The sequence below is a fragment of the Capsicum annuum genome, chromosome 2 (genome assembly GCF_002878395.1).
Source record: "Capsicum annuum cultivar UCD-10X-F1 chromosome 2, UCD10Xv1.1, whole genome shotgun sequence".
Classification (NCBI taxonomy): Eukaryota; Viridiplantae; Streptophyta; class Magnoliopsida; order Solanales; family Solanaceae; genus Capsicum; species Capsicum annuum.
Genome location: NC_061112.1, coordinates 130,789,620 through 130,806,012, shown reverse-complemented (window position 1 = coordinate 130,806,012; position 16,393 = coordinate 130,789,620). Strand labels below are relative to the sequence as shown.

General features: G+C 35.0%; 1 protein-coding gene across 3 annotated transcripts in view; it reads left to right on the top strand.

Annotated features, from left to right (window-relative positions):
- Positions 1 to 8,327: 8,327 nt before the first annotated feature.
- LOC107859454 (ras-related protein RABD2c) overlaps positions 8,328 to 16,393 on the top strand; it is a 13,606-nt gene continuing 5,540 nt past the window's right edge. The window contains exons 1-2 of one of the 3 annotated variants that reach the window (XM_016704479.2): positions 8,328 to 9,766; positions 16,105 to 16,206. In XM_016704479.2, coding sequence (XP_016559965.2) covers positions 16,159 to 16,206 — 48 coding nt within the window. In that variant the 5' untranslated portion in view covers positions 8,328 to 9,766; positions 16,105 to 16,158. The remainder of the gene's footprint in view (positions 9,767 to 16,104; positions 16,207 to 16,393) is intronic. The other 2 variants (XM_047406979.1, XM_016704477.2) reach the window with 2 other exon arrangements.

Genomic DNA, 16,393 nt, shown 5'->3' with positions numbered 1-16,393 from the left:
TTGGTCTGCAATTGATGATCTTGTTAAGTTTTTGAAAAAAAATTATATAGCTACGATTAAATTTTTCGGTCCTTATTATCGTACTGTTTGTAATATTTTAGTATATTTAACCGATATTTATGGTTTGCTCAAAAAATTTAAGAATAAAAAAAGTTACAAATAAGCTGTTAGTGTTATATTTGCTAAATTTTAAAAATATTTTTTTCCGATTCCCTTTATTTACTTGGTTGGTGCTATACTAAATCCATGTATGAAATTTAATACTATGTGCCACTTTAGTACTCTTATTTATTCTAACTTAGAGATAAATGCTAACAATGATTCTGAAGATGAAGAATAAGAACAACTAGAATTGTTTACGGCTATGAGTAATATGAATATTTACTTAGAAAAATTATATAACCATTATGCCGATTTACTTGATGTAGCTGTACCGACAAATATCACTCCAACTGTCGCTCCCCATGCTCTCGAGGAGTCATCATCTTCTAAAAAAGTAACAAATAGTGGTTTTCCTGATTACTTTTGTGATTTTGAATGTTTGGAACATCGTTGAGGCGGAAACTTACCCAACAACTTCTCAGGAAGAGCTTAAGTATTATCTTCGAACGCTAGTAGAGGATCGTAGACGACGGATCAACGCGTTGGATTGGTGGAAGAATAATAAAAGACAATATCTTGTGCTTTCAAGATTAGCTAGAGATATATTGAATGTTCCAATGTCAATCGTTGCATCGGAGAACGCTTTTAGTCAGGGACGACAATAGCTTGGGGACAACCGACACTCATTGGAGAACAATGCTATGAATATTCTAGTTTGCCTCAGAGATTGGATTAGAGCGGAATGAAGAAATCAAGGAATAAAGGTGGAACCGAAAGACGAACATAATCTTGAAGAAATTATAACTTCAAGGGAGAACTCAGCACAATCAAGTCCAATGCATGATTTTCCTCCCATTGACTTTGACTATCATATGCCAGTTCCCGTTAATATTAACATGAATGAGTTGGAAAAAATAATGCAAAATTTGTAGATTTTTCATTCATGTAAATTATAAATTTTGGATCATTTTGCAATCAATAAAATACAACATTCATTCACTCCTTACTTAAAAAAGAAATCATTTAAATTGAATTTCTAGTTTGAATTAAATACTTAGTTTTAGTATATTACTAATTTACTATCAAACTTTACACTAAGTAATAGACAATTAAACATAACAAACACATATACACATAATGAAAAAATAAATTTCTTTTAAATTCAAAACTTCAAGTATTATTATATTAAGTAGAATATTTTCTATAGTCTCTAAATTATATATATTTAATATTTTAACGTATACATATAGTGTATATAGTTTGTATGTATACCGTTTCAACTTACAAAATGATATTTTAAGTAGTATATATTCTACATATATGTATACATATTTTTTATATGTTAAAATAGACTCTAAAGTAGTATATATATTTAACGTATACATGTGTATATGTTTTCTAAAGTAGTATGTATATAGTGTACATATGTTGTATGTATATTATTTAAAGTAGTTCATATATTGTATGGTACGTATATATGTTTGTATATTTTCAATAGACTCTAAAATAGTATATATATTTAACGTATACATGTGTATAGGTTTTCGAAAGTAGTATTTATATAGCGTATATGTGTTGTATGTATATTATTTAAAGTAGTACATATATTGTATGGTACGTATATATGTGTATATGTTTTCAATAGACTCTAAATTAGTATATATATTTAACGTATACATGTGTATATATTTTCTAAAGTAGTATGTATATAGTGTACATATGTTGTATGTATATTATTTAAAGTAGTACATATATTGTATGGTACATATATATGTGTTTATATGTTAAAATAGACTCTAAAGTAGTATATATATTTAACGTATACATGTGTATATGTTTTCTAAAGTAGTATGTATATATGTGTATATATTTTTTATAGATTCTAAAGTATTATTTATTTAAGGTATACGTGTGTATATGTTTTATAAATTCGTATATATATTGTAGTATATATCTTGTAATGTATGTTTTATTTAAAAAATTACATATATTGAATGGTACATATATATGCTATATATTTTTTATAGACTTTAAAGTAGTATATATTCACGTATACATGTCTATAGGTTTTATAAATTAGTGTATATATTGTAGTATATGTCTTGTAATATATGTTTTATTTAAAGTAGTACATATATTGAATGGTACGTGTATATATATATATATATATGTATATATTTTCTATAGACTCTAAAGTAGTATATATTTAAGGTATACATGTGTATAACTTTAACTTAGACCTATTACCTCAAGATTCTTTTTTATTTCATTGCAAACACACTATTTTGACCCCCTGCGTGTACACAGGCTCCACAGGCGCGTGAAAGGGCTCAAATTTGACTTTCTTGACCAATTACAAGCTGCCACATGTAAAATAATTGAATATATAATTTATATTCTTTTTTTAAAAAAATAATATTTATTTATTTTTAAAAATTATTTCATACCCCCACCCCACCCCCATCCACCATTGTCTTCTTCCCCAACTTCTTCTTCATCACCATCACTCATCAACATCAATTACAACACACAACATCAATTACGCCCACAACAACAACATCATCATCATCATCACCATAACCCCACCCTTTTTTCTTCAACACAATGTGACCATTAAAGTTTTTTTTTTAAAATCATATCATTAAGCTCCATTTTACAATTACATCATATCATTTAACTACCCACCATTTCTTTTCAACACAATATCTTCTTCAACACCATTAAAGCTCTTCAACACAATGTCACCATTAAAGCTCTTTCATTGAAACTTTTTTTTAAAGTTCCACTAAAGCTCCTCCATTAAAGCTTCATTAAAGCTCATTTAACTATCTTTAAAACTCAATTCACTGATTTTACTATCCTTGAAACTCAATTCAATCATAAAACTAATTTTTGAATTGATTTGAACAAAAAAAAGGGACGGGGAGAGTGCTGGACGTGAGGCGACGAGGGGGGGAGGGGAGGTGCTGGACACGGGGGACGGGGAGGGGGAGGTGTTGGACGCGAAGGGTGGGGAAGAGAGGTGCTGGATGGGGGGAGGTGGAGGTGCTGGATTAGGGGTGGGGGAAAAGAGGAGGTGGATGGGGTGTTAAATTAAATAAAAAAAAAATTATATTAAAAAAATAAAAATATATGAAATTAAACGTATTTGACACGTGACAACACCTGATTGGCGCGTGTATTTCACTCTCCTTGTTGTGACTGAGATTCAACGAAAAATTGTGTGTTTGCAATGAAATAAAAAATAATCGTGGGGTAATAGGTCGAAGCTAAAGTTTAGGTGTCTTTTTGCAAAACTCGGACAAGATTAGGGGAGTAATTATGTATTTATTCTATGTTTTATAAATTAGTATATGTATTGTAGTATATAATTATATATCTTGTAAAGTTGTAATATATGTTTTATTTAAAGTAGTACATATATTGAATGGTACGTAACTACGTATATATGTGTATATATTTTCTATAGATTCCAAAGCATTATATATTTAAGGTATACATGTGTATATGTTTTATAAATTAGTATATATATTGTAGTATATTTTTTATTTAAAGAAGTACATATATTGAATGGTACGTATATATGTGTATATATTTTCTATAGACTCTAAAGAAGTATATATTTAACGTATACATGTGTATATGTTTTATAAAGTAATATATAAATATATATATATACTTTCATGTGTATTGTAGTATATGTTTTATTTAAAGTAGTACATATATTGAATGGTACGTAACTACGTATATATGTGTATCTATTTTCTATAGATTCTAAAGTATTATATATTTAAGGTATACATGTGTATATATTTTATAAATTAGTATATCTATTGTAGTATATGTTTGATTTAAAGTAGAACATATATTGAATGGTACGTATATATGTGTATATATTTTCTATAGACTCTAAAATAGTATATATTTAAGGTATACATGTGTATATATTTTTTACATTAGTATATATATTCTAGTATATATCTTGTAGTGTATGTTTTATTTAAAATAGTATATATATTTACCTAACTAAGGGAAAAAGACATGAGCTGGCATTTTTTTAAAAAAATGGTCCATAATTGAAAAGGTGGACAGCCTTAGCCAGTCGGCCCAATTTAATTCCCCTTTTTAGCCATTTGGCCCAATTGGACACATGCAGTCTCTATACTCAATTGATACACTTTTATACCACATTGATACACTTTTAGATTATATTGATACAATTTTTAAAAAAGAGAAAGGAAATTTTATGCATGCAAGTACCTGCAGTCCCTATATCCAATTGATACTCTTTTATACCATATTGATACACTTTTATGCTACATTGATACACTTTGATACAGCATTGATACACTTTATACTAGATTGATACACTTTTATACTACATAGATACAATATATATACCACATAAACACACCTTTTACAGAGAAAATTTGTGCAAGCATATATAGTAATTCGTTATTCGTGAATTTGTTAACTTCACCTAATATTTTGTGAAAATTTATGCAAACATAACAGTAAAAATAAAATAAAATCTCACCATAATTAATTCTATCATAACTTATCCCAACACAACTTATCCAACATAATAAATCGAGTATAACTGGTCTTCAAACTAAGAATTCTTATGAAAATAATATGCCAAATTCAAACAAGGGAAATAGCTTTAACTAAGCGCCAGATACACAAGCGATACATGGATTAAATCTACCACCAAATTGAAGCTAATTCTTTTTTCTCGATGAAAGTTAAATGGCCATGTAAAGGATTGGGTTAAATTAAATAGGGTTTATGGGTTTAGTCAACGGGTGGGTCATTTATTTAGGGGATCCGAGTTGTTGGATTGGTCTTTTATTAAATCTATCTAATAAAGAAAAGCCTAAATGGCTATTTATTGGAATTGCCAAATCAATGGCTATATTAGTGAAAATATTTTAGGCAAGGTGACATTTATGTCCTTTTCCCTTTAACTAACATGTAGTCGTATACATGATTACATGTATAATTGTGTATATGTGTATATGTTTTTTAAATTTTAATGTAGTATATACTATATATATAGTGTATATATATTGTGTGTATATTGTTTAACGTATTTAAAATGTATATAGGTGGGTATATATAATGTATATTGGAGAAAAACTTGATTTTTTTTTTAGTTTTTGACCGGATTTTTGATCGGTTTTGATCGGGTTGGACCGGGTTACGTGTAATGGACCGGTCCCAAGTTGTTTCTTAAAAAATTACTGTTGGGCCCGGAATTGGACCGACCCCTTTAACTAGGCCCGAAACCGGACCAGCCCACAAATCGATTAAAAGTGACGGGCCGATTCCGAATTGACCCGGCCCGACCCCGTTAACAGGCTTAATTTCAGGCAATAAATGTAGGTTAATACTATATGGCTTGAAACTTGAGAAAAGATCATGACAAAGAAATATGTGATTGTGATGCAAAGATGCAATTAGCTTTGTTATTTGCTATGCAGTAACGAAAAGTATATAGTATAGGCTGACAAGGGAGGAATGGTCTAGTGGTAAGGATTTCCTACCTTCAGAAAACAAGATTATTTACCATCTTCAGAAAACAAGGTAATTTACCATCTCCAGGAAAAAAAGAGAGGGTATAATACAAAGGCACCATCAGGCAAAAAAACAAGGGACTAAGAAGTTGTAGACCACCGAAGTAATCTTCACTACAACTGTTTGTTTAACCATGAACTTATAAAGTAAAAAATTAGAAACACCTATGATGCCATTTGTTATGAGACAACACAGAAAGCCCAAGAAAAGCAAGCCAGATGGATTTTGGTGACGTGGATGGTGACGTGTTTTTTTTTTTAGACGGCATGCTTGGTGAAATTCTGTTAAGGGTAGGGATATTTTTGAGCAAAAAAACTAACGAGAGGTATTTTTAATCCATTTCAAATAATTTAGAGATATTTTTAACCATTTTCCGTAGTTTTTTTATATATATCTATAATCTATAATTTATTAAAAGCGTGAAGACTTAAGTGATTTGAACTTTTTGCCCTTCATTAAAAGTCTGTACTTTAGACAAAATCGTCTTTTTACTATTTTTCTTCAATTATTATATTATTATATTATAATATTTAAATTAAGAATTTCTATAACATATGGTAAAAAAAATCTCATTTGAAATTTTTTTCTTGAAAAACACAAAAACCAACAATTACCTTAAAGTTTTTAGAAAAAAAGAAATTGTTTTAATTTTTTAAGGAAAAAAAAATAAAACCACGTTTAAATTTTTGAGGAAAAAAATTTCAATTTTCTAAAGTTGTGTTGTAGTATTAATTTGATACCATAATTAACTTTTTTATTTTCGCAACATAAAAATAAAAATCTTCCACATTTAGATAATTCTTTTTTGTAGGAAAAAGTATTGGAGAATTCTTTTTCATTAATTTGATACCATAATTAATTTTTTTCATTTTGTAACACAAAAATAAAATCCTTCTATATTTTAGTTTGATACCATAATTATCTTTTTTCTTTTCTCAACATAAAATTAAAAATCTTTCATATTTAGATAATTTTTTTAATCGGAAAAGGTATTGGAGAATTCTTTTTTCTACAATAATATAATAATATCCACAATATAAAATTTATTGGCGGAGATATTCTAATAACTGTTATTTCATAGAGCTCTAAAGATGTCATGTACAATAACAAAAGGTTAGGTTTAGTTTTATTGTTCTAATATTTCGATTATCGTATTATTTTGTTGTAATTTCTGTTATGTTCAAGTCTACGTGGTAGATGAATGTTTGGTCGGACTTTAAAAATTTTGCGTTAAGGTTATGTTCGATGATATTGTTGTAATATTCTCGATTGCAGTAGTTTATGTTCTGTTATTATTTGTTGTTTTTTCAAGTGATAGATTAACGTGTGATCGGGCTTTGAGGATTTTTCCTAAGTTTAGAATTTAATCGCACTATTATGATATCTCAATTATCGTATTATTTTATTGAGCTTATAGTGATAAATGAATGTTCGATCAGGCTTCAAAAATTTTTTGTGTAAAAGTTAGATTTAATCAATTTATTTTATTGTAATTTCTAATCTATTACTATGTATTGTTTTTGTTGTTATTCGTTATTGGAGACGATCACGATATTAATACTTCATATATGACTTGACATGAAGCACAAAACACGTACATTTGACTAGTATATATACACCCCACTCAAAATTATATGCGATGTCAAAATGAAGGTACTTAAATTATTCATTCTTCAAAAGTAAAGAAACGGCAAAATGACCGAATCCTATCAGCAACTTCTTATATCAAATAGTTCTTTATATCAACAATAATTCTTCAAAAGTATTCTTCTACGGAAATAAAATAGTTCTTTATACCGTGCTTGGTTAATAACCATGATGTCTGGGCTAGCTTTCATATACTTTGACTAAATTTATGAGGTACCTGCCACCTCTCATTAACAATAAATATGAGATAACTTTGTCCATCTAGGCTAGGACACATGGGAAGAATCATCTAGTATTTTTTCCATCTGTTGGGTTTTGGGATTTGAACCTGAAATCTCAGGTTCTCAACTCACTTCATTTACCACTTGGCCACAACCTTGGTTGAATGATTTTTAATCTAGATGTTTGGAAAGAACTAGAGTACTTATTTCCTTTTCTCGAGGACCTCCTTAGTGAGGCCTTGAAATATTTTGAGTTTGTAGATAACAAGTACTTCCTCTAGGAACTTGTTTGCTGGTTTTTACTTGATACAGAGTTAAAGAAAGTTAAGAAAACTTGCACTCAAGGGTGTGACCTAGTAGTTCGATGAAGTTGTGTTGAGCACCGTGAGGTCTCAAATTCAATTTCTAACTGAGAAAAACACTGGGTGATTTCTTTCCATATGTTCAAGCCTTGATTGATAGAATTACCTGATACCCATTTTTGGTAGAAGGTGATAGGTATTCTGTGAAATTTGTTGAGGTGTGCGCAAGCTGGCTTGGGTACTACGGTATCAATAAATAAAAGAAAAGTAAAGAAGACTTTTGAATCTTGTGATCTTAAATTAGGATATATAAAATATAATACAATGTCCTTAATTTTGTGGTCTTACACATTTCATATAAAAAATTGAAATTAAAGAATATTCGAAAAAGAAAGAAACATTTTTTTTTGAAACAAACTAAAAAAAAAGACAAACAAACAAATTGAAATGGAGGGAAATGAAGGGACTAGTATTCGGCGCATCCAAGTGTTGCCACCTCGCTTGCATACCAGTGGGACCTGTGTCTTGTTGTACTTGAAAACTTGTCACTTTTCCACTCCCATTCTAAAAAAAAAGTACTCGCTGCCGCAGGATGTCCTGACAACAATCTTTTAGTGCAATATCGAAATATTTGATTTGTTGTCTTTTATCCATGCTACAGGCTCATAGAAGTAGACCCATGTTTGTGATCTGACCTCTGTTTTCTTTTGGAGTCCTTTTGAAGCCGAGACTTATGAATGATACCTTAAGGCCATCGACAGAGTTTTCTTAAGAAGAAAATAGGTCATTGCAGAAATACTGCCTACATCCCCAGTGAGCAACTCAAAATGCTAATCAAACAAACCTTATGCCGAAAGTACAAGGCAAGAAATAGGCTTTTATCCTTCTCACTCTTGGTCTATATCACTGACATATCCACTTGAACTTGGGATCAGAGCGTATGTCGATTTGTCCTGAAGATACCACTTTTGGTGTCAACTACATAGGACTTACAGAATGGACAACATCAGTTTTTCTTCTATCCAAAAGTGTTATCAGCGTGATGTACGACCAATAATGGGTCTTGGGAGTCTTGTATTGACTTATATGACAACGGTTCATTTACTACGATGATTAGGGTTTTGTTCAAGCCATAGGCCTGCTAGCCACATAAAGCCTCACTCATGTACAACAAAATTGTCTATTGGACAGAGTTTTGAAAATCTGATTCTGTTAAGATAAACGCCTTCCTTTCTTTTCACACTCATTTTGGTCGTTAAGTTCCACGTGTTGTCTCTGCTTGGTAATTTGTTCTGGAATTGTTCTTGGTGATATATGAGCATGATTTTTACCAGAATTCAGTTATCCTGTATTTGGTGCAAAGTTGGACTTGTGTGTCCTGCAGCAGATATTAGAAATTATTTCACTGCCCAAAGTTCCTGCTCCTCAATCAAGCTAATTGCATTTACATATCTACCGGGGCAAGGTCTTTTGGTATTTCACTTTGATCACTAGCTGCACCGAACCCCTCCCATTCCCCTCCCCAAAAAATGTTTCTTACCAATCGAGGGAGTTCTATAAGCAGTTTCAAGGTAAAAAATTTCCGGTACAAACATCAACAAATGAGTGCAAGATGTGTCTCTCTCACACACATCTGCTACAATTAAATTGTTTTGTTTGGTATACTTGAATATTTACCCTGTCCGCAATACTGCCTCTGCTCCAATCTCTGTACTAGTAGTATTTCTACTATATAGAAGAGCCAACAATGAAACGATCAAGGGCAATCTGGAGTTTCACAGCACAATACTTTGTGTATGTCAATTTAGTACTACGATTTTGGGGTGATAAATGCACTATATAATCATCCATACAACGCAGCTCTCACGCAAGAAATCATGGCTACATGATTTTCAACCCACTACGGATGCTTGACAGGTTTGACAACTTTTTATAATTAGTACTGGTCTATCCCTCTGATATTCAATCAAACTTATGACTATAGAGAGAAGTAGGATTTGAAGTAGCTATATCTGCATAAATATTGAATTTTTCTGATTTTTACTATTTGTTCTGATGTACATGTGGTTAGCCCTTCTTGCTGGTTTCGTTGCCATGTAAACATGAAAGAAAAATAATAATCGATTTAAGAATAGAAATAGAGACAGCGTACACGTCAAAAATAGGTAGATTGAAAGAGATAATAAGACCAATCTGGCGAGCAGTAGCGGATCTAGGATTTTCACTAAGGGGGTTCGAAAAATGAAAATGTAGTTCTTACAGTTAGAACTTGCAAACATCAAGGTGAATTTTGAACACCTCAACCACTAAACCAACCTCTAATGAACTGCAGATCTTTCGCACTAGGAGGTAATAAGTCAACTTCTCTCATCAGTTTGCATAGGAGAATAATTGATATCAAGTACCTAAATGAAATATAACAGTGTGATAGTAGAAGCTGTATGACTTGCAATGTCAATTTGTTAGCTTCTGATTTAAAGGAAAGGATTTACTGGGAAAGAACATGAGCAATGGCAGCACCACTAACACCCCAATGGCAAACAAAATAAGGATTGGGTTCAAAATTATGTTTGTCAAATCTTCAGCAATTGATACACTAGAAGAAAATGATGACAAGAGTTGGATCAATTATCTTAATATCACTTTAACTAGATATATTGATTCACTCGAAGAATAAATGCTCGACCGTAAATACTCTCCTTTCCAGTAGCGAATAATGGAGTTTTTGTATTCTTGAAATCCATTTCTTAGCTCCACGGACTGCTCCAATACTATTTTGAAGTTTTCAGTATTCTGATAGTTGATTTGTTGTGTGCTAAGTGTTATTTATGTTCGAAGGAGTGTCTAATGGAATTTGTGGTTATAATTAGCGGTAGGCTGCACTCTGTAGCAGTGTATTTCTATGTTTACTGAATTATTGGTTTGGTTGATTGATAACTGTTTGTTATAGAATTGAATAGTGGTACTTATTGATTAAAACTATATTGTGGATATCCTTCTGTGGAAACATGCAGGATTTGAAAATAAGAAGAGGTATACGACAACTGTTAATTCAGTTATTTAGATATTGATTCAAGAGTACTTCATGCTCATGCATATCTAAAAGGCAGTACAGTGATTGAAGTTACGAGAGAAATGCATCATTGTACTGATGTATGCCATTAGAGGCAAGACAGTTTTATCAAATTTGGCTTCTTCTTCCAACTTTATTAGGTACTTAGGGCACACAGAAGAGTCAAGACCAGGCTACCTAATGGAATGTTTAACCGATCCAGAGTTGTTATTGTTTTCATTTTGGGACATTCTTAAAAGTTTAATTACTTTTGTTACTGTTATCTGATATCCTCAAAAAGTTAAAAGATTTAATTGTTTGATGTTGAATTCGGATAGTAAGTTTGTTTTTTTATAAATTAGGTGGATTTGCTTAAGTTTTGGAATTTTTTGAGTTCGCAAGTTCAGTTTTAGAGCTTTTGCAAGGAGGTTTATTTCAGTTAAATTTTGAAAAAAGTTTGCCTTTTTAAAAAGATATCTGAACTCCATTTTTCAACAACAACAACAAACCTAGTGTATTCCCACATAGTGAGGTCTGGGGAGGGTAAGATGTACGCAGTCCATATCTCTACCTCTAAAGAAGTAGAAAGGCTGTTTCCGATAGACCCCCGGCTCGAGACACGGAATACTACACAAATACATAGTAAAGCATGGAACAAGATGGCATAACATAAATACGACACTCACAAGTATTAGAAAACAAAGAAAAGTAAGCAGATTCGTAATAAAGCATGAAACAAGGCATCATAACAAGAATAATACCCCCACCAAGTAATTCCCTACACTAGCGACCCAAACTGACCCTAGCCTTCTGCCCTAATTCGCGTCCTCCAGATCTTCCTATCTAGGGTCATGTCCTCAGTGAGTGAGCTGTAACTGCTCCATGTCCCGCCTAATCAACTCTCCCCAGTACTTCTTCGGCCTATCCCTACCCCGCCTAAAATCATCCAAAGCTAGCCTCTCACACCTACGAACCGGGACATCCATGCCCCTCCTCATCACGTATTCGAACCATCTCAATCGGACTTCCCGCATCTTATTCTCCACTGGAGTCACACCAACCTTCTCCCTGATAGTCTCATTCCGAACTCTATCCCCCTAGTCAGCCCACACATTCAACGCAACATCTGCATTTCCGCCACCTTCATTTTTTGAATGTGGGAGTTCTTAACTGGCCAACACTCCGCTCCATACAACATGGCCGGACGGACTGCCACCCTGTAGAATTTGCCTTTAAGCTTGGGCGGCACCTTCTTATCACACAACACCCCCGAAGCGAGCTTTCACTTCATCCATCTCGCCCCAATACGGTGCGAGACATCCTCGTCAATCTCACCGTTATCCTGAATCACGGACCTGAGATACTTGAAACTATCCCTCTTACATACCACCTGTGATTCCAACTTCACTACCACATCATTCTCCAGCCTCACGTCATTAAACTTGCATTCCAAATACTCTGTCTTGCTCCTACTCAACCTGAACCCTTTAGACTCAAGAGTTTGTCTCCACACCTCTAATTTATCATTCACACCCCCCCGTGTCTCATCAATCAAAACTACATCATCTGCAAAAAGCATACACCAAGGTACCTCTCCTTGAATACGCCCCTTTTACTGCAACTGCAACAGAAGAGGCTGGGGATTAGCTGAGATCGAAGGAAAATAGAAAAGGAAAAAACAAGACCATCCCTTCAGTCATCACATGTAATACAAACCCTCTCTTCCCTCACTACTTCGGAACTGTTCAGCGGACACGTGGAGTCGAAGCGTCAACACATCTATCACCAAAGCAAACAAAAAGGGACTAAGAGTAGATTCCTGATGCAATCCTGTCAAGACAGTGAAATGCTCTGAGTCTCCTCCCGCCGTCCTCACCTGAGTTTTAGCTCCATCATACATGTCCTTAATTGCTCTGATATATGCCACCGGGACTCCACTCACCTCCAAGCATCTCCAAAGCACCTCCTTGGGGACTTTGTCATATGTCTTCTCCAAGAGAAGTCGATAAACACCATGTGCAGGTCCTTCTTCCTTTCCCTATACTGTTCCACCAGCCTCCGTACCAGGTGAATTGCCTCCGTCGTCGAGCGGCCATGCATAAATCCAAATTGGTTCTCCGAAATAGACACTATCCGTTTCAGCCTCACCCCGACCACTCTCTCCCAAATCTTCATAGAGTGACTCAATAACTTAATACCCCTATAGTTATTGCAACTCTGAATGTCACTCTTGTTCTTATAAAGAGGGATCATAGTACTCCACCTCCAAGCCTCGGGCATTTTCGCTGTTTTGAAAATTTCGTTAAACAATCCAGTCAACCACCTTAAACCAGCCTCGCCAGAAAACTTCCAAAAATCCACCGGTATCTCATCAGGCCCCGTCGCCCTACCCCTTCGCATCATGCGAACAGCCACTCTAACCTCCTCTACCTAAAACGTCTACAATAACTAAAATTCCGACACTCCTCTGAGTGCTCTAGCTCCCCTAATACAATAGCTCTATCCCCTTCGTCATTTAGGAGCCTATCAAAATACGACTGCCATCTATTCTTAATGTGGCCATCCTCCACCAACACTGTACCGTCCTCCCCCTTAATGCACTTCACCTGGTCGAGGTCACAACCCTTCTTCTCCTTAGCCTTAGCGAGTCTAAACAACTTTTTTCCCCTTCCTTTCTCCTGTAACCCCGCATACAAGCTCTCAAAAGCTGCCGTCTTAGCCGCCATAACTGCTAACTTAGCCTCCTTCCTAGCTAACTTATACTCTTTCCTGTTTACCCGCTTTTCTTCTGCATCCTTCCTCTCAACCAACTTAGCATACACCCCTTTCTTGGTCTCCACTTTCTTCTTAACTTCTTCATTCCACCACCAATCCCCCCGATGATGCCCGGCCCGGCCCCTAGAAACACCCAACACCTCACTAGCATTCTCCCTGATGCACCTAGCCACCCTATCCCACATACTATCCACGTCCCCTCTACACTCCCACACCCCCATTCCCGCCAACTTCTCCCCTATCTCCCACGCATTCACTGGCGTTAAGCCGCCCTCTTAATTCTAGGTCTACACTCCTCACCTCTTCTCTTCCTATCCTTCTTTATACCCAAATCCATAACCAAGAGCCTATGCCAGGTCGAAAGATTCTCACTCGGGATGACCTTACAATCCTTACACAACACCCTATCCCCTTTCCTAAGTAACAAAAAGTCAATCTGGGTATTGGCTATCGCGCTTTGGAAGGTGATCAGGTGATCGTCCTTCTTCGAGAAGCCCGAGTTCACCACCACCAGCCCAAAGGACCTCGCAAAATCCAATAGAGTAGCCCCCTCTTCATTTCTTTCCCCAAAACCAAAACCACCATGCACATCACCAAAGCCTCCCGGTAACGCCCCGATGTGCCCATTGAAATCTCCTGCTACAACAATCTTCTCCGAGCTAGGCACGCCTCTCACCACCTCATCCAAAGCCTCCTAAAACCGCATCTTCTCCTTCCCATCCAAGCCCACTTGCGGTGCATAAGCACTACACACGTTCAGGGTAAACCCCGCAATGACGAACTTAATAGTCATCAACCTATTGCTGATCCTCTTTACCTTTACTACCTGACCTCTAAGCTCTTCATCTACTAAGATGCCAACTCCATTCCTACGCCTCTTGCTCCCAGAGTACCAAAGCTTGTAACCATCCACATCCCTAGCCTTAGACCCTACCCACTTGGTCTCTTGAACATACGCAATATTAATCCTCTTCTTTTTAAGAATCTTCACAAGCTCTATGGACTTACCCTGAAGAGTCCCTATATACCAAGACCCAACCCTCAGCCTACGATCTCTATCCACGCGTCTTCCTCTACCGCCCCTGAGGCCAAACCTTGGCCTCCCTCCCACCCCCGCCCTTTCCTCTTCCCCTGCCCCCACAATAGCCCCCTACCCCAACCCCCTCGGACATGACCCTATCCAACCATCAACGCCCACAACCACTACTACAAGAAAATATAAGAAAATATAATTGAACTCCATTTTTCAATTTACAAAAATTGAACAAGCTCCAAAAACTAGGTTTTGAATTCATAGTTTAATGGTGCCACAAAAATGGAACTGAGAAGGTATAATTTGGAATACAATAGAATGTATATCATGCATTTTTCTGTTGTCAACAGGTGAAAATCTGATTTTTTTCTTTGTGAACAGTTTGTAGCGTAATAGTAATGTATTATATTATAGCATAAAATATAAATCTGTCCGTAGGATGGTACCATCAAGAAAGCTGTTATCTTTAAGCAGTAGATCGAAAAAATGTGTTGGTGGCAAGTTTTAGCTTTCCCATAAAAGTTGGTGCCAAAACATTTGATTCTATATGAATTGAAAGGAAATGTTGGAAAGAAATCGCGCAATGCTGATTTGGAATACAATAGAATGTATATCATGCATTTTTTGCTGTCAAGAGGTGAAAATCTGTTTTTTTTCTTTGTGAACAGATTATAGCGTAATAGTAATGTACTATAGCATAAAATATAAACCTGTCCCTAAGATGGTACCTTCAGGAAAGCTGTTATCTTTGAGCAGTAGATAAAAAAAATGTGTTGGTGGCAAGTTTTAGCTTTCCCATAAAAGTTGTTGCCAAAACATATGATTCTATATGAATTGAAAGGAAATGTTGGAAAGAAATCGCGCAATGCTGCCTTATTCTAATGATGACAAGAATCTAAGCATTCGAGGGGACAATAACTAAAAAAAAGGCAGCTCAGTGCACTAAAGCTATAGCTATGTGCGGTGTCCGGAGAAGGGCCCCACCGCAAGGGTACACAGCCTTACCTTGCATTTCTACCAGGGGCTGTTTCAAAGGCTTGAACGCGTGACCTCCTGATCACATGGCAGTAACTTTACCAATTACTCCAAGGCTCCCCTTCTGAGGGGACAATGATTGCAATAATAAAATGTTGTAGCTACTAAGTTTAGGATAAAGGTACATTTTCTAGAGAGATTGAATGTTCTCACTTATCAAAAAGAAACCAATAAAAAAGAACCAATAAAAAAAAGAAAGAAAAGAACAGTAAGTACTCTTGTTTGCTTTGAGTGCATAAATAATCTGCCACCTCCTGTTTCTGGTGCAAATTTGCTTACTTAATTTGCAAGATGTTTCTCATGTCTTATTTCTATTTGTTGCACTATATTCTCCTCTAAGCTATTGTTGTTATGATTTAGTTGGCAAATGAGAGCTTTGGGGCCATTCTCGACCAGGGAGGATTGGATGCTTTAATGGAGCCTAAGCTTGGATCAAAGTTAGGAACTCAATATTTGTCTGAGGTGTTCATTCTAAAATTAAAACTTGATTTTCATTTTCTCTCAGTACACTCATTTGATGTATGCTCTCAATATAATATCATTTTTAGGCAAATGGTCAAGTCCGCTGTGTTCTAACTCATGTCTAAATGTCCTGAAACTGACCAGGTTAAAAGATTGCTAAAAGGCGGGGGGGGGGGGGGGGGGGGGG